The following is a 24,198-nucleotide window of genomic DNA, read 5'->3' as shown; positions in this document are numbered from 1 at the left end:
GACTTCCATCTTTATCAGTTAGAGGCTTCATAGATAGTCAGTATACTTGAGAAGTCTGTATTATTCATTTATTTTATTAAATGTTTTAAAGACTTAAGTTGCCTATTTTATGGCGAGTTCAATATATTATTTTTATTCTAAGTTGTTCATTTGAGTTAAAGTTTTGAAAAGTTGAGTTTATTGAATTTTATTCAGTTTTAAGCTTTTGCATGCTTAAGTTAGTCTTCCGCTTGTAGTTAGCCAGGATGAGGGTTCGCTTGGGTACCAGCAATGGTTCTTGAGTGTCAGCCACGTCTAGGGTTAGACTTGGGTCGTGACAGTTTTGTATCCAAATTATGATGTAGAACGAATGAAATTGTTTGTTTTTTTTATAGTTTGGAAGCTGTTTTTTTAATGCAGACATTATTTTGTATCCCATTAAGTTAATGTAAATAGTAACAATATAGGGATATAGTCATAGAAATTTTGTGATATACTGAACAGAGTACAACTAGGGATTAAAAATCATAAAGTAATTAAGAATTGTATACCAATATTTGTTGCCTTGTAGTAAGTTCTGGATACAATTAAATATTGGATTCCATTTGTTGTAGTTGAGCTAAAAGTTGAAATCTTTGTATGTAAATACAGATCAGTATGTATTGAGTGCGTGTTCTATAATTTTTCTTTTTGAAGCTAGTGATGTTTGAGCGCACATTACATTTATGTAATTGGTTTATTTTATTTTTGTGTATTTAACGTGTAATTACTTGTTGGATACATACATCATTCCAATTACTCCCTTACTTGATCCAAACGAGTGGAATGTACCTGGGTATATTAAGGACGACATAGTGCGGCCTCCAAAGCACAAAAGCTACTTGGAAGGCCATTCCAGAAGTATCGTGACAAGGCGTACAATGAGCTATATGGGAAGAAGAGCAAGAATTCTTGCAGTACTTGTGGGTTTAAGGGGCACAATAGGCGTTCGTGAAGGAATGGATCACGTATTGTTTAGTTAATGATGCTTGAATTTTATATCTTATTAGAGTGGAATTGTTTCCCAATTTCTATTGCCCTCTGTTTTATGTATTTACTTGTTTGGAATTCTTTGAATATGTGTTCAACCGAAATGTATTCATATTCATGTTATGAATTTATTTATTTTATTTTTGTGTATTTAACGTGTAAATTGAAAAATTATATGAGTCACAAATTTAAATTATATAAACAATGGAATACAATCTATATACCTAAAGATATGTATAACTTAAAATACAAAAAATTGTTGGTATAAAATTGTAATGAATACAACTCTTTTGGCATTCTAGTTTAAGAAAAAAAATATAAATACAAATTAGTAGTAAATAAAATGATATTGAAAATACATTTTTGGTGAAAACATAAAACATAGAATAAGTTGTATTCAAACTAAATTGTATTTATATTTCAATATCCAGTCTTATTATATTATTATTATTTCACTTTAAAATTGTAGTTACTATTTCTCTGGATCAGTTTATATGCTAAAAATCAGGATGTATTTCAATATCAGTTTGTATTCCAAAAATCAGGATGTATTTCAATATCATTTTGTACTTCAAACGCCAAATGAATACCAAATAAGTTTGTATTTCCCTTCTTATAATGTATTCATCACAATTTTATATATTATGTTTTCATCAAACTTATATTGCTTTAACAAAATAAAATACAAAAATATGTCTTCCTAATACAGTTATGATTAAAACTGCAGAGAGTATACACATGAATACAAAAAATGTCTTACAAAAAATAAAATACAAAAAATGTCTTACTAATACAGTTATGATTAAAATACAAAAAATGTCTTACTAATACAGTTATGATTAAAATACAAAAAATGTCTTACTAATACAGTTATGATTAAAATACAAAAAATGTCTTACTAATACAGTTATGATTAAAATACAAAAAATGTCTTACTAATACAGTTATGATTAAAATACAAAAAATGTCTTACTAATACAGTTATGATTAAAATACAAAAAATGTCTTACTAATACAGTTATGATTAAAATACAAAAAATGTCTTACTAATACAGTTATGATTAAAATACAAAAAATGTCTTACTAATACAATCATGATTAAGACATGTATAACATACATATGAATATACTGTAAATTTGTAATTTATAACATAAATATTTGATGAATATCTAAACAAAATCACATAAAAATCGAAAAAATTGACTGAAAATCCGTAATATATACAATTCGGAATATACACCATAATCGGTGATTTTAAAAAGCAAATCAAAATAAATCTCAGTAAATAATGAAAATTACCTTTGCCAATCGAGAAATTTCTTGAATTAATATAGAGATTTCGTTTAACAATCAAGAAATTTCTTGAATTAAAATAGAGATTTTGTTGAACAATTTGTGAGAACCTTGAAGAAAGAGAAGTTGATAAATGTGAAAGGTGGGGAAATAAGGGTAATGAGTAGTGGTGTAATTATTTTTTTCCTTTTAAACGGTTATTGGTTTAGAATTTGGTCCAATATAGGACTGTTTTGATAAATAAAAGGAAATTTAAATAATAAAATCTGAATACAAATTATTTTCTAAAATATTGTCATTCTGACATTTTAAATAAATATTTTAAAGTGTTGTTATTTTGACTAATTATGTTAGGTATTATGACTTGATTGCTAATTTTCCCTTTTAAAAGGAGTATAGTTGACAAATAAAAATGAACGGAGAGAGTAATTTATTTGTTTTAGTTTTGAAATTATTCAAACATTGTAACTTATATTATTTTTTATGTAACTTTTTTTTTAAGATTCTATGTTCGATTGGAATAGAAGGAATAATACTGAGAAGACTGGACTAACTTAATAGTGAGTGTTGATGTATATATGCATTTTAATATTAAAATTATAATATTAAAGTGTATGATATATTATTGGACATAAAGCGGAGAAATTGATGCCATTATTCCTTATAATTCATATAACTACTATTGTATGTTCTTCTTATTATATCCTACTAATTATCCCACTAGCATCAAATTATCCACAGTCTCTATGTTTACAATCAGGGGCGGATCTATGAAGGGGTGCCACGCCCCTCCTCCCCTCCCCCGAACTTCGACGGAAACTCTATATATACATATGTATATATGTATAATATTTATATAAATATAAAGCGTGTCACCCAGAGAACAAAACTGGCTTGTGGTGCCACAGTAGGAGGGCAACTTTAGAAGGCTGATGTTGCGGGTTTGAATCCCATTTGTACCTATTTTTTTGAGAAATTTGCTGCAGACGTTTTTTAAGAAGAAAAAAAAGGCTCCAAGCATGTTTTTTTAAGGAAAAACAATTGGCACATTTTTTATTTTTTTTTATAATTGTTAATCGATAAGTCTACTTGGCACCGACGGACTCTAAATCCTAGATCCGCCACTGTTTACAATGTGGAAGAAATACTGCCTACACCTATATAAATGATGTTTTCTTTCTTTGTGTTGTATAGATGAGATGCATGAGAAGTATTGTGTCGTAGATGAATAAACAATGTATTGTCTTTATAATTTGAGGTTGATATAGTGAATTAGAGAGTGGAGAAAAAAATATTCTTAACCTCCAACTAATTATGCACTATACAAAAGAGTAGTATATAAGAAATGTGTTCTTTTGATGGAATTTTGGACCTTCAACTAATTTTGAGTTGTTTGAGTTATACAACGTTGTTGAATTATTATATCTGCAAGGGACAAGTCAAGAGTTATATTGCTAGATCGATGAAGATTATACCGCATTGGACTTGAATCTTTTTAAAATATATGTAGTGAACTACAATGAACATAATATATGTAGTTGAGAGGACCCCGTGGCTCCGCACAACTGAGGAGCATATATATTGTTTTATGTATATAACTGAACAACCTAGTGGTTCTAAGTAATTGATCACGCAAGACTCTTGTATTTGTATTTGAGCACACAAGGCTTAAGTATTTGTATCTGGCACATAAGGCTTAAGTATTTGTATCTGACACATAAGGCTCATGTATCTAAATATTAGCACACAATACTCAGTACATCTTTATATGAGTTTACTAGACTCTTGTGTTTGTATCTGAGCACACAAGTTTCCAAGTGTCTGAAGAATTCACAAGTCTCAAAGTCAATAACAAAGATAAGAAAGTATCCCAAAAGCAAGTGACCAAGCTATCAATGGCCCATTAGCTCAGTTGGTTAGACCGTCGTGCTAATAACGCGATCGCAGGTTCGAGACCTGCATGGGCCAATTCTAAATTTTTTTTTAAAAAAAAGTGACCAAGTTCTAAGCACTCTCTGCAAGGGAAAATATACTACAACAATAGACTAATTACTATAACTTTTATTAAGGACTTAAACTAGAAATATCAACATTAATGGAGAATTTAAGATATATGCTTCTTCTTTTTTTGGTCTAAGGACATAAAGTGGGAGTGAGACAAATAACGAAAATCATATATTTGTAAGCCTCTACAGGCTTACGGTACACCTCACGTACCTGCTTGTACAGTCTCACAAAAGTGTGAATATCTCTCTATTCTAAAGTTATTTTGGTGAACGGATTAGAAACTAGACTCGTAGATCTTATATTTGATAGGTATTCAGACCTCTAACTCTTTATAGTTGAGAAAAAAGTTTTGAGACATTTGATCTAAATTTCAGAGAATTTATGAATGTAATTTGCGATAAAATTTTGCCGATTTTTGTTTCACAACTTGCTTGACTTCAAAAATTAAATGATCTTTAAGAGATTTAAATATATACCTAATGACACATTATTCTTTATCATATTAAACCCTCAAAGTCTTATCATAAAAATAAATGAGTGGGTTGTTATAATTTCATAATTATTGGGAGAAATTTTTTTTGCAGCTAATTTTTTTTTATATATATATTTCTCCTCTGCAGACTGCAATTAATGAAAAACATTAAAAGAAGAAAAGAAATGTAAAAAAATTAATAACGTTTGGGTGCTGAAGTCCCTAAAAAGATGGGCTTCCCCATAAATTAAGGTAAAAGCCCATTCAAATCTCTGGTCTAAGAGTGAGCCCAGTCAATTGACTCGGTCACTCACACTTTGTAATTTACTTCTCTACAACAAAAACAAAATTAGTTTTAACAAAATACTGTTTTTCTTTTCCCATTTTCAATTGCATGGCTTCAAGTATTCAAGCTATCTTTTACACAACAATAAAGTTAGAAAAACAAGTGCAGAATTTCTTCCTTTATGTAACTTTTTAAAAGTTTGATATTTAAAATTTTAAAATAAGATATGTTATTTGTAACTTGTGTTGTTCACAATCTTCAAAAATGTCAAAATGTTTGTCAGATTCTTCAAAAATAATGTATTTATTTTAGAAAAGTGGTATATGAAAAGTGAAGAATCTGTGCAAACAACCGGTGAAAAAGACTAGTGACAATATTGCACTACTATAGTTATATAAGTTCACGAGAAAAAAACTTTTCTCAAGGTGGAATTTTGCATGTTATCTGACAATTTTTGTACTATTAACAAGTATTTTGCTTTTCCCGTTTAAACGGGCGATATGGTTATGAAGAAATGAAATTCATATATCTGACTCCAACTTGTTTTAGACTGACACGTAGCAATGATTGTTGTTGTTGTTGGTTTAATCTGAAATGTTGATTTGCTATCAGGGAATTTGAGGAGGCAGAAGGAAACTAATGGAAATTGGATATCAAAGGGTTGGGAATCAAAGAAGATCTATAGAGTCATTTTGGCTTCCATTTTACATTAACAAACCCTTTGCTAAATACTTTCTTCTTTTCTTCATTTTCCTCCTTGTACTTGGTTCATACTTGTGGACAACTCTACTCGACACAACCTCAAACGTAAGTTCCTTTAATTTACATTACTAATTGTTCATATGTTAGTTGAGCGTCTTTCAGAAACACTCTCTACCACCACGAGATACTGGCGTATGTTGTTGTTGTTGTAATTGTTACTATGTGTTATTGAGATATTACAAATTCCCAAATTTCACCTATGTTGTTGTTGTTGTAATTGTTACTATGTGTTATTGAGAAATTTCAAATCCCCAAATTTCACCACTTAATTGTCCCTTAATGAGTTGTTACAACTCCAAAATCAACATTAAAATTGTATTAGCGTGTAACTTTAATTGAAATAGTCTCTCGCGTACACTCTACCCTTCTCAGACCCCACTGGTGGAGTGGAATTTCACTGAGTATGTTGTAGTAGTAGCAGCTTGTAACATTAATTGTAGACTCTGTTTCCCAATAGAGACTAAATTGTTGTTGTGGTTTTTCGATATGTTGTAGGTATTGCAAAGTAGGAGAGGGAAATTTCCACTTAATTGTTCATCTGGTAACAACACAAGAACATGTCCAGTAAATTACTACCCAGCAGATTACAAATTCGTTAACGACAACCCTTCATCGTCTTCTCCAAAATGTCCACATTACTTTCATTGGATACATGAAGATTTAAAACCATGGAGGAAAACAGGTATAACTGAAGAAATGGTGGAGAGGGGTAACAGGACAGCCAATTTTAGACTTGTAGTTTTGAATGGAAGGGCTTATGTAGAAACATATGAAAAGGGGTTTCAAACTAGAGATGTTTTTACATTATGGGGAATTCTTCAGCTGTTAAGAAGGTATCCTGGAAAGATTCCTGATCTTGATATGATGTTCGATTGTGTCGATTGGCCTGTTGTTAGATCAAGTGATTTTGCTGGGGAAAATGCTGTTGCTCCACCCCCTTTGTTTCGATATTGTGGGGATAACGAAACGTTGGATATTGTTTTTCCTGATTGGTCTTTTTGGGGATGGTAAGGATACAAATTACACTTTTAACTTTTGTGTAGAGTTTGTGTAGTTCAGAACTATGTTACTCGGACCCTCTGAAAATGTTGTCACATTCGTGTTCACTAAGACGGTATTTTTGAAGAGTTCGAGCAACATAGGTTCAGAATATTGATTTATGAGACGGTTTCATAATGCATGCATAAGTTGTTAGTTTGATTGATTTGGTAGGGCTGAAATCAATATAAAGCCATGGCAAGACTTGTTGAAGGATCTTGACAAAGGGAATAAGATGCAGAGATGGCTGAATAGGGAGCCATATGCTTACTGGAAAGGCAATCCGGAAGTCGCTGAGAAGAGAATGGAACTCGTTAAGTGCAATGTGACTGAAAATCAGGAATCAAATGCTCGCATTTATGTCCAGGTGAACTCCCCCCTCCTTCCTTCGTCAATATTGTCATTTAACTGAAAACTCTATAAGCGTGTCATCACGTTAAGTTAGACTAACTTCAAAACTAGATGTCCTTTCATTAGGACAAAAGGAATAAATCTTACTAGAAAGAATCTTAGACGACTTCTGTATGCATCCTTTACTTTGTTGTTCATAGTAGTAGCTTGCCAAGTGGGAGAATGAGGACTGTTGCGACATTATAAATACCGTGTAACTAGAATGTGAACCAATAAGGGTGAGTCCGGGCTAGTGAAAGATTGTTTTGTGTGGGAAGAAAAAGAGAAAAGTCTCACTTATTCTGTTGAAGAAAATTTTACTAGTGTAAAATCCAATGTCAAAGAGACTCATCATAAGTATGAACTCTGGTCTCGCGAAGGTTTAAAAATTAACGGACACATTTGGTGCTGTTTACAGGATTGGAAAGAAGAGATAAAGCAAGGATTCAAGCATTCCGACTTAGGAAATCAATGTCACCATAGGTATATGCAACACTAAATTTCATTGTCATCTATATCCTATTATCCTTGGCCATTCCACACGCTGCCTAGCAGAGACGTAAATTTAATACTTACCAATTGCTTGCAGATACAAAATATACATTGAAGGATCTGCTTGGTCTGTTAGTGAGAAATATATTCTTGCTTGTGATTCAGTTTCTTTGCTAGTAACACCTCACTACTATGATTTCTTCTCAAGAAGTTTGTTGCCACTAGTCCACTATTGGCCCATAAATGAAGATGACAAGTGTGGATCCATCAAGTTTGCAGTTGATTGGGGCAATAAGTACAAGAAAAAGGTTCTTCCTCCGTCCCAATTTATGTAACGTAGTTTGCTTTGGCACAAAACGTAAGAAGGAAAGAAAGACTTTTGAAACTTGTAGTCTAAAATAAGTCAAAGATGTTTGTACGACTATAAATCATTTCATTAAGAGTAAAATAAACATTTTAAAACTAAATTGTCATTCTTGTTGTGACTGAGTAAAAAAGAAAGTGAGTCATATAAATTAGGACAAAGATAGTCACAAATTATTTACTTATAACAACTAAGTGGTTGATAATACAGTTAAATCTCTCTGTAACGACGTCGTTTGCTGCTATAGCAAAATGTTGTTATAGAGAACGTAAAGTATAACATAACATGGAAAATTCGACTTTTATTATGAAATATTGTTATAGAGAGATCTGACTGTCCTGGTGACTTTTCTCAGGTACAAAGAATTGGTAGAAAAGCAAGCGATTTTATTCAAGAAGATTTGAGGATGGAGTATGTATATGATTACATGTTTCATCTATTAAATGAATATGCTAAGCTGCTTAAATACAAGCCAAGAGTGCCTAAAAATGCAAGTGAACTCTGCTCAGAGATAATGGCATGTCCAGCTGAAGGTACTGAAAAGAAGTTAATGATGGAATCAATGGTGAATTGGCCAATTGATGAAAGTCCATGCAAAATGCCAATACCTTTTAATAAATTGACTCTTGATTCATATCATAAAAGGAAACAAAATTCAATAAAAGAGGTCCGTACATTGGAGAGAGATTACTTGAGGGAGCAAAGAGTGAAAACTAAGATATTAGGTTAGTGTTAAATTTTGACTTTTGTACTAATACTTTTAGGTGATTTTGTAATGTCATGAAAGAAATTTTCTATGCCACGAACATGAGTGAATGTACAACCTTAGGTCTGAGTTCGGATAGATTCAGTAACTTTTACTTGATTCTCGTGAGGATGAACGTAATTCAATTCGATCTATAAGAAAAGAATTTTTTTTTTATTGTGTTCCCGGAGATGTTATATTTATATTAGATATATACATAAATATTTCATTGCGAACTTAGTAACTAAAACTAGTACTCCATGGTGATTTTATCTTAGGTACACTCGTTAAGAAATACATTCGCTCCTAAAAATAAGAGGGTTTTCTCTAAATTGTCCCTAATTAAATAATACGTAACTTAATATGATTTAATGGTTACGTAAAATCTGCTTATTTAAATAAAGGTAAATTTGAAAATATAATTAATATATTCTCGATTATGTAAAAAATTCATTTATTTTAGACTAATGAGGCTGGATAATTTGATTTATAGCTTTTGAGCGCTTTTAAAATGTTTGGGTAGCCTCTATTTTATATAAAGTGAATTTTTGAGGTTTTTATATTGTTCAAAATATTGAATTGTTCAAATATCAAGGTGGATGTTTGAATTTTTTTTTCCTTTCCTTAATAAAGTTTTATATATTCTAGAAGCTAAATTGCACTACTTATAAAATTATATTTATGATTTCACAAAGAAAAATAGTGGAAATATGATTTGAATTATTATATCTTTAAATGTTTTTCTTAGTAGATGTGCATTGCCTCATAAATTCACTTAATATGGAATAAAGGAAATAAGTCAAAACTTCTAATTAACTTATTCCTTTGACTTATAAGTCAAAAATCAAAAGTCAATCTAAACAAGCTCTTAATATGAAACAAACATCACTACTCTTAATATTCGGATTAGGGGAAATATATCGATATCAATACAAATAATTCATATGGTTAACTTTAATAGTATAATTTTGAATTACAATACACTAATTATTAATATTAAACAAAATAAAATTTGACCAACCATATTCTCGACTCAATTTTTTCCCACTTTTATTTTCTTGATCATAAGTGAACCAAAATATGAAGTGGACCCTATACGTGATACTTAAGAAAGTATTTTAATAATTTTCCTATTCGTACATTATGATTATTTGCATATAATCCAATTCATCAATGATAAATATTCCTTAATTGTTCTTGGTAAACGGTTTAAACAAACTATAAACTTAGTATATTTATTTATCAACTCAAAGTACGTTGATATAGATACAATTATATGGTTACATATTTATTAGATAACTATATCTATACAATTAAATCATATGCATATTTGGTAATACATTAAAATTTTTACTAATATTAACAAGTAAGATCTATAATTAGTATTATGTTTAATTTTAGAGAATAACTTCTAATTGATGAGATAATTTTTTTTTCATCCGCTAAGAAGTTAAAAATGAGTCAAATGAGTTTTATATAATGGATTAATGATACTTTGTGTAAAAATGGATCATAAAATATGGCATGTAAAAATTTTATAAAAGAAATTCACTTTCTTGTTAATTTTATTTATTGAAAATATGAATATAATTTGATCATTAAGTTGTCCAAAAAATATTATAAAATATTTTAATGAGAAGGTTGATACAATTATATGACTATATACATATTTACTAGATAACTATATATATACAATTAAATCTTATGCATATTTGGTAATACATTAAACTTTTTACTAATATTATAATACCTTAATTACAAGTAAGAGCTATAATTAGTATTATATTTAATTTTAGAGAATAACTTCTAATTGATGAGATAATTTATTTTTCATCCTCTAAGAAGTTAAAAATGAGTTTTATATAATGGATTAATGATACTTTGTGTAAAAATGGATCATAAAAATTATGGCATGTAAAATTTTTAGAAAAGAAATTCACTTTCTCGTTAAATTTTATTTATTGAAAACATGAATATAATTGATCATTAAGTTGTCCAAAAAATAGTATAAAATATTTTAGTGAAATACTTAATAAATTGATTGATCATTCGAGGAATTGACTCCCTAAAGCAAAAAGTGCGGAGAAGAATATCAGAAAAAGGAGGAGTAAGCTGATTTTATGAGACTCATATCAAGTCATTTTCGAAAATGTAAAAAGTCAACTAAACACTAAAAAAAAGTTTGAGTAAATAAAAAAGAAAGAAGAAAAAATTTAAGTTATTCAAGCGCTCATTTGCCATGTCATCGTGAGATACTAATGAGAAACATTTTGTCAAGTTCAAATATCTATATTTGATTACTGACTAAGTCTAAGTAATTTTCATCAGACGTCTTTAATTTAGCTCTTTATTCTGTAAGTTTTTATTTGTTGATTACTTATATAGTCCGCAACATTTTTTTTTCAAACTAAGTTTGAGTGACTATTTTACGAAACATGTAAAATTTAAAAAAGTTATTTACATATTTAGGCTTAAGCCTATTTTATTTTAGTTGGGCCTGTGCCTAGGAGGAACAATTTGTTGCTACTATAGTATACAAAATAAATATATACATTTTACAGATTACAGTAATCCCCAAAATCTAAGAGGTATAAATTAACACTTAGTATAGAAGAAAAATACGTAGCAGCTATATATATTTTTGTACATTGAGATGAACAAGTTTATTGTTTTTTGATAAACACAATTTTAGTCTATTAATGGAGACCAAGACGAGAATTAGTACTGTAAAATCTTCAGTAATAATCCTCGTCTCCCTTTTCCTCTTCATCGGAGTTATCCTCTCCACGCGATTCCTCCGCGCTCCCTTCGATATTAATGTAAGTTCATTTTCCTTTGATATCCTGATTAATTGATCGTTTATTTATACAACATTCTAGATATCTCGTACATGTATGATAATTGAGTCTCGCTAAATTTAATTTTGATAGCGTGCAATCTCATGGTTTGGTGTGGTGCAATTTCTTTTATTTTGTCTGAATGATACTTGTTTATATTTAGAAACGATTTAATTTGGAGCAAGCGGACTTCGCTGATAGTAGCTGTTTTGAATTAGTCGAATTACTTCTTTTTGGCAAATCTTATTAATCCTACACATTAAATTGGTACGATAAAAGTTGTAACTTATGGTAGTATTTTTCTTTTAGGTTTTGAACATTATTATTGTGTTTTTTTTTGAAAGATCTAGTTGATCTAATCTTATTTCACATTAAAATTTAGTTAAATTATAAACTCTCGAAAAGTGATGATAATTATTTTGGAACGTGGTGTATGAGACAATGAAAAGATTTTCTTATGGCGAGTACACCAAGTGTATGTTGTAGAGAAGAGATAATGGGCGGATTGAATTGAATTTAGACAAGTGAAGATGAACTCGATTAAAAAATGAATGGATTATTGAATAGTATAAAAAATACTTAGGTTGAAATGGATTAGAAGGCAGATCAAAGAATATTTTGAAAAAAATTCTCATGGATCAAATCATTTCAATTCATGATTGGACATATAATTTTAGAAGTGACAATTTAAAAAAAAAATACTTATGTCATTTTAAACATATAATGATTTTTATGACTATAAAACTTTTGAAATTTAGGGACCATTTGGTACATTATTCAAGGGTAATAACCAAAAGAGAGAGAAGATAATTTCACCTTGTATATTGGCATACATAATTTAATAGGTTTGTATATAGATTTTAGCTTAACTTTATCTAAAACAACAAAATCAAACACTAGACACATTTAGAGCCCGTTTGGATTGATTTAAAAAAAGTAGTTTTTAAGTCAAAAATAAAAAATCAAATTGAAATGACTTTTGAGTCAAAAAATAAAAAGTAGGGGAGATCTACTTTTGATTTTTGACTTATTTTAAGTTATGTTTTATCTTGTCAAACACTTCCTTACTTATTTAAGTCATTTTGACTTATTTTAAGTTATTTTTTTTATAATTGTCAAACACTTCCAAAAATAAAAACTGACTTAAAAGTAGGTTTGACCAACTTTTAAGTCAATCCAATCACTCTCATATGGTTTAAAATATGTTAAATATTTGTTGTCCATACAAATTTAATTTATCTCATCGAGTAAAATGAAATATTTTGTGTGTCCTTTAATAAAGTTTGATATTTTCTAGAAGATAAATTGCACTACTTACAAAATTATATTTATGATTTCACAAAGGATAATAGTGAAAAATATGATTTGAATTATGTCCTTAAATGTTTTTCTTAATAGGTGTGCATTGCCTCATAAATTCACTTAATATGAATTAAAAAAATTAAAAATTGAATCAAAACTTCTAACGTATAAGTCAAAAATCAAAAGTCAATCTACACAAGCTCTAAATATAAAACAAACATCATCATATAATATGAATCCGAAAGAACACTACTCCTAATATTCGGATTGGGGAAACTATTTATTTATTTTGGTGTGGGGTGAAAATATTTGTTTATTGAGATTAATGAAAAACATACAACCGAACACGGTTCCAAAATAGAAAGTATACTATACGATTTACAAGAGGTAGCGTAACGATTAATATTTCTATAAATTAGCTGTGGGAAAATCAAATGAAATCGATGTAAATGCAAATAATCAAGGCCGTCTCAACAAGTTTGGGGGCCTAAAGCCAAATTTTATAAAGAGATCCTATTTTTTTTAGTTGATAAATATAAATTGAATAATTATAATATACTAGTGTAATCCTAAGCTTTATGAGTCGAACATGTCGCATAGGGCTTGCCTAGTGCGGTTTACATTCCTTGTGTGGTTTGCAGGCTATTATAGGAAGTTTACCCAGTGCACACAAAGTGCTCACCCGAATGGCAGAGGCTGTGGCAGAGTTTGTAGCAGCTGCGGGTTAGTCTTGGTTCCAAAAAAAGAAAAAGTTGGAATAATAAAACATGACTCAAAATTTTAAAAATATGATGATATTAAGATAGTGTAGAGATGAATTTGATAAGTTAATAAATAATATTAAATAGTGTTGATTAGTTTTTAGTGCTTGAAATTTGAATAAGACACCAAAAATAAATTTGATCTTTTTATAAACACACAACAATAGATATCACATAATGTAGAATGTTTGAACGTTTGAGAGATTTAAGAATATTCAATAATGAAAGAATAAAAAATAGTGAAAGGAGAATAAAGAAAAGTAAGTATAAGAACACAATATTGTTGGTTCATGATAATCGTCAAAATATAAATGAGTTAGACAACAAAATAAATAGCCACATGCGAAACTAGAAAGGATACTACAATTAACTAGTCACATAAGAATCTAGAAAAGACACTACAATCAACTAAACAATATTCAATTTCTCAATTAGATTTTCTATACAAAAAAATATTTTCAAATTTATCAATACATGATTTTTTTTAACAATATATATATATATATATATAGAGAGAGAGAGAGAGAATGGGAGCCCCAAAAAAATTGGGGCCCCAAGCGATTGCTTTAGTGGCCTTATGATCGAGACGACCTGAAATAATACATATGGTTAACTTTAAAAGTATAATTTTGAACTACAATACACTATTTGTTATTATTAAAAAATAAAATTTGATCGACCATATTCTCGACTCAATTTTTTCCCACTTTTATTTTCTTGATCATAAGTGAACCAAAATATGAAGTAGACCCTATACATGATACTTAAAAGAAAGTATTTTAATAATTTTCTTATTCGTACATTCTGATTATTTGCATATAATTCAATTCATCAATGATAAATATTCCTTAATTGTTCTTGGTAAGCAGTTTAAACAAACTATAAACTTAGTATATTTATAAATCAACTCAAAGTACATTGATACAATTATAATATGGTTACATATTTATTAGATAACTATATATATACACAATTAAATCTTATGCATATTTGGTAATACATTAAACTTTTTACTAATATTATAATACCTTAATTACAAGTATGAGCTATAATTAGTATTATGTTTAATTTTAAAGAATAACTTCTAATTGATGAGATAAAATTTTATTTCACCCAACTAAGAAGTTTTTACGAAATGTGTCAAGTTTAAAAAGTTATGTACTCTAATAGCCTATTTTATTTTAAATTAAATATATAAATGTAAAATATACATTGTACAGATTGCAATAATCCAGAAATATAAAAGAGAAATAAAATTCCCACTAAGAGGTATAAATTAAGGCTTAGTATAAAAGAAAAAATAACAATTAGCAGCTATATATATTTTTTTACATTGAGATGAACAAGTTTATTGTTTATGTTTGATAAACACAATTTTAGTCCATTAATGGCGACTAAGACGAAAACTAGTACTGTAAGATCTTCAGTAATAATCCTCGTCTTCCTTTTTCTCTTCATCGGAGTTATCCTCTTCCGTGCTTCCTTCGAAATTAATGTAAGTTTATTTTCCTTAATCAAAACAATGTTACGTTGTCTCCTTCGATGTCTTGATTAATTGATCGTTTATTGATACAACACTTTGATTAATTTGAATCAAGCGGGTTTCGCTGCTAGTAGCCTCCTGAATTAGTTAAATAGCTTTTTCCAAGCAAAGCTTACCATTAAATTGATATGATAAAAGTTATAATGTATAGTAGTATTTTTCTTATAGATTTTTTTAATTTCTTTTTTGTGTGAAAGATATAGTTGATCTAATCTAATTTTGCATTAAAAATTAGTTAAGTTTATTTTCGAAAAATGATGATAGTTATTTTAGAATGTGGTGTACGAGACAATGAAACAATTTTCCTATGGCAAGTACACCAAGTGTATGCTATAGAGGTGACCATGGATGAGTTGGATTGAATTTAGACGGGTCAAAATGAACTAGGTTTAAAAACAATGGATGGATTGTTGGCTTATACAAAAATTGCTTGGCTGGAATAGATTAAAATGCGGATCAAAAAGTATATTGAAGAATTTTCTCATAGATCAAATCGTTTCAATTCATGATTGGACATAGAATTTATAAAGTAACATTTTTTTAAAGAAAATTATGTAATTTTAAACATATAATATTTTTATGACTAATTTTTTTTTGAAATTTCGGAACCATTTAGTACAAAATACGGTTTTTCAAGGGTAATAACTAAAAAAGAAGAAGAAGAAGATAATTTCACCTTTTATATTGGCATACATAATTTAATACGTTTGTATATAAATTTTAGCTTGACTTTATCTAATACAACAAAATCAAACACTAGACAAGCCTAAGTTTTATATTGAGATAACCCCTCATCCTTGCAACCAAAAATCCCCATATAGTTTTAAAAGGTGTTAAACTGTGTGTCCATATAAATTTATCTCATCGAGTAAATTAAAATATTTAAGTTAAATTAGTTTCAACTTAAAAAAACAAGTACTATTTCTTTTGACACGGAGTAAATAAGTAAGATCATGTAAATGAAACAACTATATAGTGTGTGTTCCCATCAGAGGCGGAGCTAGGTAGGGATTTGTGGGTTCAGACGAATCTAATAGCTTTTTCGTAGATCCTATATTTGTACTAGAAAATTAAATAAATATATATATATATTAACTTGTGAACCCTTAACAAAATTGATTGATGGTTTAGTGGTAAGAAAGAAACTGTGGAAATGCTTTCCACACTATACTAGTGGATTTGAACCCCTAAACTCTTAATCCCGACTCTGCCCTCTGGTTCCCATGTGTGTGTATTCAGCTACTCAATCTTGATCCTCTTGTTTTTGTTGATTGACAGTCCATTCTCACTGATACAACTCCAACAGTCTCAGTACAGCTCCAAAAGAAACTACAAATCCAACTAAATTGTACAAATGGGAACCTCACAAACACTTGCCCTGCTTCTTACTACCCATTAAAGTTTACGAATCAAAATCAATCCAATTCATCATCATCTACATGTCCAGATTACTTTCGATGGATCTACGATGATCTATGGCCTTGGAGAGAAACAGGAGTCACCAAAGAAATGGTGATGGCAGGCAAAAGTAATGCAGATTTTCGATTGGTGATCGTGGATGGAAGAGCATACGTTGAAACGTATCGAGAGTCATTTCAAAGCAGAGATACATTTACATTATGGGGCATTTTACAAATGTTACGTAGGTACCCTGGTAAAGTACCTGATTTGGACCTGATGTTCAATTGTGGTGACAGTGCAGTTACTGAGACAAAATTCTATCGACTCCCTAATGCCCCTGCTCCTCCACCTCTGTTCCGATACTGTGGAAATGACGCGAGTTTGGATATTGTTTTTCCAGATTGGTCATTCTGGGGATGGTATAGTTACCCCTAATTACTCTCTTTGCTTGCAATATTGATCTGATCATCCCTAACTTTCTCTTTTTGTTCGCAAAAAAAACAATGTTTAGGGCAGAGATTAATATAAAGCCTTGGGAGACATTGTCAAAGGAGTTAAAAAAAGCGAATGAGAAGTTAAAATGGAGCAAGAGGGAACCATATGCATACTGGAAGGGCAATCCTTATGTTGCTGGAACCAGGATGGATATGCTTAAGTGTAATGTTTCCGAAAAACAGGACTGGAATGCGCGTATATATAAACAGGTAATGAATCATCTATGTTCATCGTCAGGATATACAAATACAAATACAATACGGGAGGTAGAATAATATAAAATAAATTGAACATATGTAGGACTGGATTAAAGAACAGAAGCAAGGTTTTAAGCAATCAAATTTAGCTAGTCAGTGCAAACACAGGTATGAAAATGAAGTTGTTTTTTCCCAAGTGTTTGTTAAATATATATATCGTCAATCCTAAATGTTGTTATGTTTTTTTATTTTTTTGTGCAATTTATGTCAGATACAAGATTTATGTTGAAGGGCAGACATGGTCTGTGAGTGAAAAATACATTCTGGCCTGTGATTCTGTTACGTTACTTATAAAACCATACTACTACGATTTCTATAGCAGAGGTTTGATGCCGTTGAAACATTACTGGCCTGTAAATAATAATGACAAATGCCGATCTATCAAACATGCTGTTGACTGGGGGAATACTCATCAAAAAGAGGTAATCTATTTTTCACATTTTACTTCCAAATTCACCTGAGAGGCTGAAACTTCAATTGATAAAATCACGTGTTCACCACTCTGTACCTCCACGAGGTAGTGATAAGGTCTGCATACACTTTATCCTCCTCAAACCTCACTTAGGAGACTTCACTAGGTATGCTGTTGTTGATAGTTATCTCCGTGGACAGAGGTATACATCATAGTGCATACTCTCCTACCATCCCCGTTAAACTATACCCTTATGACTTGGGAGGATATGAGGGATCTAGCTAGCTCAGAGGCGGATGCAATGTAGTTTCAACTGAACTCACTATTTTTTAGACGGAGCATAAATGTATATGTGAGAACAAATACTAAGTTTTGAACACATAATAGCAAAAGTTCTAACATAATATTGAACTCATAAAAGTTAAATTCTGGATCCAGCTTTGGCTAACTAAGCAATCAAATGTTCAGTTAGCATATCAACACTGCACACAGCGATGACATACATTAACTTCTAACGTCAATTCTCTCATTTCTGCTCGTGTTAATTTGACTACATTTTTTTTTGGTGAACAAATCAGGCTCAGGAGATTGGTAAGGCAGCAAACGATTTCCTTCAAGAACAACTCAAAATGGATTATGTATACGACTACATGTTCCATCTCTTGAGTGAGTACTCAAAGCTGTTGAAATACAAGCCCACTGTACCTAAAAAAGCAATTGAACTTTGTTCAGAAGTAATGGCATGTCCAGCTGAAGGAGTGATAAAGAAGTTCATGGCAGAATCTATGGTTAAAGGCCCCTCCGACGCGATACCTTGCAACATACCACCTCCATTTAGTCCTGCAGATGTTCACTCTCTTCTTGTTACAAAAGAAAATTCGATTAAACAAGTTGAATCATGGGAAAAACAATACTGGAATAAGAACAAAAGCAAACAACATTGAAGATTTTAGTTTTATTTTTAAAAAAATAATCATATACATTTGTCAAAGGTTCATTTTGCAATTCAGTGACAAATTTTTGAATCAATAAACTATAAATTTTGGTTTCGCCTCTGAAGTTTAACCACTAGCTATGTGGTAGATAGAGTAATTGCCTAATTGGTGATTAACAAGTTCTAAGTTAGCTGAACTTCTTTATTTATTGGTACTTCGGAGTACTTGATTTTTAGTTGCTATTCTCCTCTTTATTAGGCGTCGGCAGAAGTTGTTTTCAAGTTCGACCAATCTAGAAATTTTGTTAAGAATATTTAAAATTTTAGTGTATATATATCTAAATGGTTATTTTTTATCAATATATAGTACTAGTTTTTATACGCATAACATAATATTTCGACGAAGAATGTTCGAGTGATTATGTTTGAGTCAATATAGTGCCCTGCTTGGTTGAAGTAGAATTTTGCAACCCGAGTAAGACCATAATACTGTTTCAGTTACTAGATTTTTTGAATTCCACTTAATAACGATATTTAAAAACTGTAAACTATAAAGAGTACTTATCTAAAATGTAAGATAGAGCTGGAAAGAAAATAAATAAATACTCCTTTGTTTTTAAAACTCCATGAAATTTGACAATATGGGTTGTGGTGCTATCATGGGACTGTTTCATCCTTAACTAGATGTCTCAAATTCGATCTCTGGATATGAAGAAAATTTTGTTGTGAGCGTCACTCCCGAATGAGCCCTGCAATCAGGGTCGTCTCAACAAGTTTGGGGGCCTAAAGCCAAACTTCATAAAGAGGCCCTATTTTTTTAGTTGACAAATATAAATTGAATAATCATAACATACTCAATGTAATCCTACAAATGAGGTATGGAGAGGCAGGATATATCCAGACATTATGAAGTAAGAATGCAAATAATGTAATTTTTCAATGAAAATTATATAATATAAAGTTAGAATAATAAACATGACTCAAAATTTTAAAATATGATGATATTAAAATAATGTTGCGATGAATTTGATAAGTTGATATAATAATATCAAAATATTATTGGTTAGTTTTAGTGCTTGAAATTCGAATAAGACACCAAAAACAACTTTGATTTTTTTTATAAACACACAACAATAGATTTTACATAATTTAGAAAGTTTGAACGTTTGAGAGACTTTTAGAATATTCAATAATGAAAGAATAAAAAATAGTGAAAGGAGAATAAAGAAAAGTAAGTATAAGACCACAATATTGTTGGTTCATGATAATCCTCAGAATATAAATGAGTTAGACAACAAAATAGATAGTCACGTGTGAAACTAGAAAGGATACTACAATTAACTAGCCACTTAATAATCTGGAAGAGTTACTACAATCAACTAAACAATATTCAATTTCTCAATTATATTTCTATACAAAAAAATCTTTTCAAATTTATCAATACATGATTTTTTTTTAACTATATATATATATACATCTTTGGGAGAAAATTATTGGGGCCCCAAACGATTGCTTTAATGGCCTTATAGTCGAGACGGTCCTGTCTACAGTGCGCCATCCAAATTTAGTTAGGGCTCCAATGTGGGCTCTGGACACCAAAAGTAATAAAAACTCCATGAAATTTAAAACAAGTTTAGTTTGGAAAGTTATTAATCCATCAATTTCAATTTGTTTGTCTTATTTTCTCATCCATTTAAAAAAGAATGTTTTTTACAACTCTTTAATTCTAACTTTTACATGGTATGTTTAAAAATTAAAATCATAAGATTAAATAATATTTTGGTATATTCTATTTATCTTTAGTTTGAGACCATAAAATTTAAAAGCTTCGTCTTTTTTACTTTTTAAAATTTTGATATGTCAAATCAAACAAATAAATTGAAATGGAGAAAATAATATTTGATTATTGAGATCAATGAAAACATACAACAACCCTCAAAATAATAAGTATACGACACACTATTTATTAGATGTATCGTAACGATTACATTTCAGTAAATTGCGGGATAATGTTAGACAGAGATCCCAATTTAATATTGCTATAAAATTGCACTAACACAACGTACAGAACTGAAACTTGATTTTATATATATATATATATTGCTATAAAATTGCACTAACACACACTCTATCATTTCATTTTTTTAAAAATAATTATTGTCTTAAAAATAGTGTGACACGAGATAAAAAAAAGAATATTTATCTCTTTCAATTTAGACATTTTTTTAAATTAAACTTTTATATTTAATATATAATTTTAACTCCAAACTTTTCATCTTATTCTTAATAAGTTGATGTTTAGTAAATTTCCAATCCGTAAATTTCTAGTCTTAAATCTCAGCTAATCAAATATACTTACGATAAATTTTAATAGTTCAGTTGATTGACTATCTAAATTTCATTTTGTTGATGAGGATTTGATTCTCTAGTATTTATTGCTGAGAATTCAATTCTCTATTTTTGTAATCTCATTTTCTTTTGCATCCCAATTTTGAATTATCTTTTTTAATCAAATATCTTCTTATCTTCTTTCTTATTCAATAGGTGTGAGTCCTCAATACTACCAAACCTATACATTATCTCGTCGTAGGGATGGTGAAAATTATTGTGTCTTTGACAACATTACCCTTCACTTACATCATCATGAAAAACTAAACATCACTTTTGTCATGTTTTGTTTGTGCCCCTCATTTGTGTATTTCTTACATACTTTCTTACATGTGTTTTTGGTAAATATTTCAAAGTTTGAGGATAATTTCAATTGTATAAAAACAATAGCGTGGGCCTCAACTACAGGCTTTTTAAATTTCAATTTTCTTTCATTCAGATGGATTTCTGTTAGGTAATACTATAGTATTACTCCTTCATTTTATTTGGTCTATATTGCGTTAATAAGTATTCTCATTAAAAAGATATTTACTAATTCAATTTTTGAATTTAGTTACTTAAAATTTTAAATATGTTGAAATATTTTAATTTTGTGGTCTTAAATATGTTGTGTAAAAAATTAATATTAAAAAGTTTCTATAAAAAGAAAATGTAAATCCTTTTAAAGCGATTAAAAAGAAAAACATGTCTAATATATTGAAATGAAAAAAGTAATATTTAATTTATTAATTTTATTTTAAAATTTTAAATTTAATAACTTATATTTAATATAGCTTTTTAGCGATAAAGATAGTATTACAAAAATAATTTACTTTATTTAGATAAATGAATTTTTACATGACCAAAAAATAGGTGTGATTTAATTTGAGATATAACTATAGTAGTGAAAATAGATTATACCCTTTTTAGGTGTAAATACATTCCTTATATGGTGAGTACTTATGATTCTTTAAATGTCAATCTTTTGTATTATTGTGCAAAAATTTACTATTTTCTCTGTTTCAATTTATATAACACATTGACGAGAGGGAGTTGCTCGGATGGTAAGCACCCCTCACTTCTAACCCGAAGGTTGCGAGTTCGAGTCACCAAAGGAGCAAAAGGGGTGGGAGCTCCTAGGGAGGGGGTAAGAAAAAGAAAAAGAAAAAGAAAAAAAAAATTATATAACACATTTCGTTTTTCGAGAGTCAAAATTATTTAAGTTTGAATGATAATTTGCTCATGGAATTTTCAATTTTTTAAAATGAAACTTATATATATGTAAACTCCTTAAAAAGTACTACGAGTCACAATAATTGACAACTCAAAATATTTAAAAGATATATGAAAAATTTACTGTCAAAGATAGACTTGTTTGAATCTCGAAAACTGAAATGTGTCACATAAATTGAAACATGGGGAATATATTTTATGGAACAATTAACTGTGTAATGACTATGGACATGAAGAGGATACATGCAAGAAAAATACTTCTTCCGTTCCTTTTTATATGTCATCCTTACTATAAATAATTAGTTCATAATACTTGTCATTTTACCCTTGTGAGTTATTAGCCTTGAAAATATACATTTGACCAATATAGAAAAATTAAGTGAATAATTCATGTTCATTTGTCAAATTAATAAATCAAAATAAATTAATTCATAATCATTAATTGAAAAGTTGACTTCAAATAAAATTAAATAAGAATAGAATATAAACTCACTTAATTTTTTAATGCACATGAAATAAAAATGATGACATGTAAATAAAAACTGAGGAAGTACACAAAAATATAAGTATATTTTAAAAAAATACAATAACTAAATTTAGTAATTTCAAGAAATAATAATAATAATTATTGGGCCCGCGCATAGCACATACTTTCAATTTCTAATAAGTAAAGATATGTATAACACTAGCTGGCTATAGGATCCAATAATTTGTAGCCGCATATATTTCATGGCATGTTTATATTTACAAGTCACGAAAAATTATCTTTCTTTCTTAATAAATATATATTTGTGCCCATTCAAAAAGATCTACATAAAAATGGACGTACCATAAATGACGTATTTTTTTAGGCTTTCTTTTATTTTACGTGATATTATTTCATATTAATTTTTTTAAAATTTTAACACATTTCTGAAGTGGAATAGTTTAACTTAAGCTTGCTATTTTGTCCTTAATGAAAAAAATTTATAGATAGAGAAATACTACATGAAGCTTTCTCTCAATTATAAGAGGAATAACTCACAGTTTAAAAGTTAAAAACTCTCATAAACTATTTAATTTTGGAACTTAAATATTAAAATTATTGAATATTTCGATCATCCGTGTATATATAATTTCATTTTACATTAAAAGTTGCCCAACTGAGCATGCGAGAAAATATTTGGCCTTTGGGATAACTTTCTTGTAGGTGCATGAAAGGTGGAAAAAAAAAAGGTCTTAAAAATGAATTTACCGGGACATAAGTTCATGGTAGTTCCTTGGAAGGGAGGGAGGGGGGGGAGGTTGGAGGTCAGTGGCGTAGCCACATGGTGGTATTGGACACCCTTCGTCCGAAAAAATTACCATATATACAAGTAAAATGATACACGAAATGATTAAACAATATATTTTGGACACCCTTAACATAACAAACTGTTATAGCCCAGTGGTTTCACCTTCTTGAAATGAGGAAGTGCTCGTATGTTTGAATCTCACTAGTTCTACAATTTTTGAAAAGAGCTTTTATTGTGCTATTTCTGGATACCCTTTGTGAAATTTCTGGCTCCACCACTGTTGGAGGTGGTAAAGATCTGTTGAAACCCAATAGTTTAGGTATGATACTCGCAAAATTATACTTCCTCCGTCTCAAAATTATGTGATTTTTTTAATTTCAAAATTTAAACAAGTCTATTTTTATCAATTTTTTTCATATATTTTTTAAATATTTTAAATTGACAATTTGTTTCAAAAAATTTTAAAATTTCATACGCAAATTCACAATCAAAATTAGATGGTTTGACTCTCGAAAAACGAAAAA

At 29.4% G+C, this 24,198-nt stretch overlaps 2 protein-coding genes and 1 non-coding gene across 3 annotated transcripts; all 3 read left to right on the top strand.

The window, feature by feature from the left end:
* The first annotated feature begins 899 nt into the window (after positions 1-899).
* LOC102596337 (O-glucosyltransferase rumi homolog) lies at positions 900-13,725 on the top strand. Its single transcript, XM_015311265.1, has 7 exons — positions 900-986; positions 6,325-6,836; positions 7,042-7,234; positions 7,676-7,740; positions 7,847-8,057; positions 8,469-8,819; positions 13,639-13,725. Exons 1-7 carry the CDS (start codon positions 900-902, stop codon positions 13,723-13,725), a joined length of 1,506 nt encoding a protein of 501 aa, XP_015166751.1.
* TRNAI-AAU (transfer RNA isoleucine (anticodon AAU)) lies at positions 4,200-4,270 on the top strand. Its single transcript has one exon. It is a non-coding gene; the product is annotated as a tRNA-Ile (tRNA).
* Positions 13,726-15,145: 1,420 nt separating the features above from the next.
* Positions 15,146-18,810, top strand: LOC102596013 (O-glucosyltransferase rumi homolog). The gene is made up of 6 exons (XM_006353328.1): positions 15,146-15,253; positions 16,580-17,121; positions 17,214-17,406; positions 17,498-17,562; positions 17,666-17,876; positions 18,445-18,810. The coding sequence occupies exons 1-6, from the start codon at positions 15,146-15,148 to the stop codon at positions 18,808-18,810; spliced, it is 1,485 nt and encodes a 494-aa protein (XP_006353390.1).
* The last annotated feature ends 5,388 nt before the right edge of the window (positions 18,811-24,198 follow it).

Source organism: Solanum tuberosum, unplaced genomic scaffold, assembly GCF_000226075.1.
Source record: "Solanum tuberosum cultivar DM 1-3 516 R44 unplaced genomic scaffold, SolTub_3.0 scf00154, whole genome shotgun sequence".
Lineage (NCBI taxonomy): Eukaryota > Viridiplantae > Streptophyta > Magnoliopsida > Solanales > Solanaceae > Solanum > Solanum tuberosum.
This window is presented reverse-complemented; position numbering and strand designations above follow the sequence as displayed.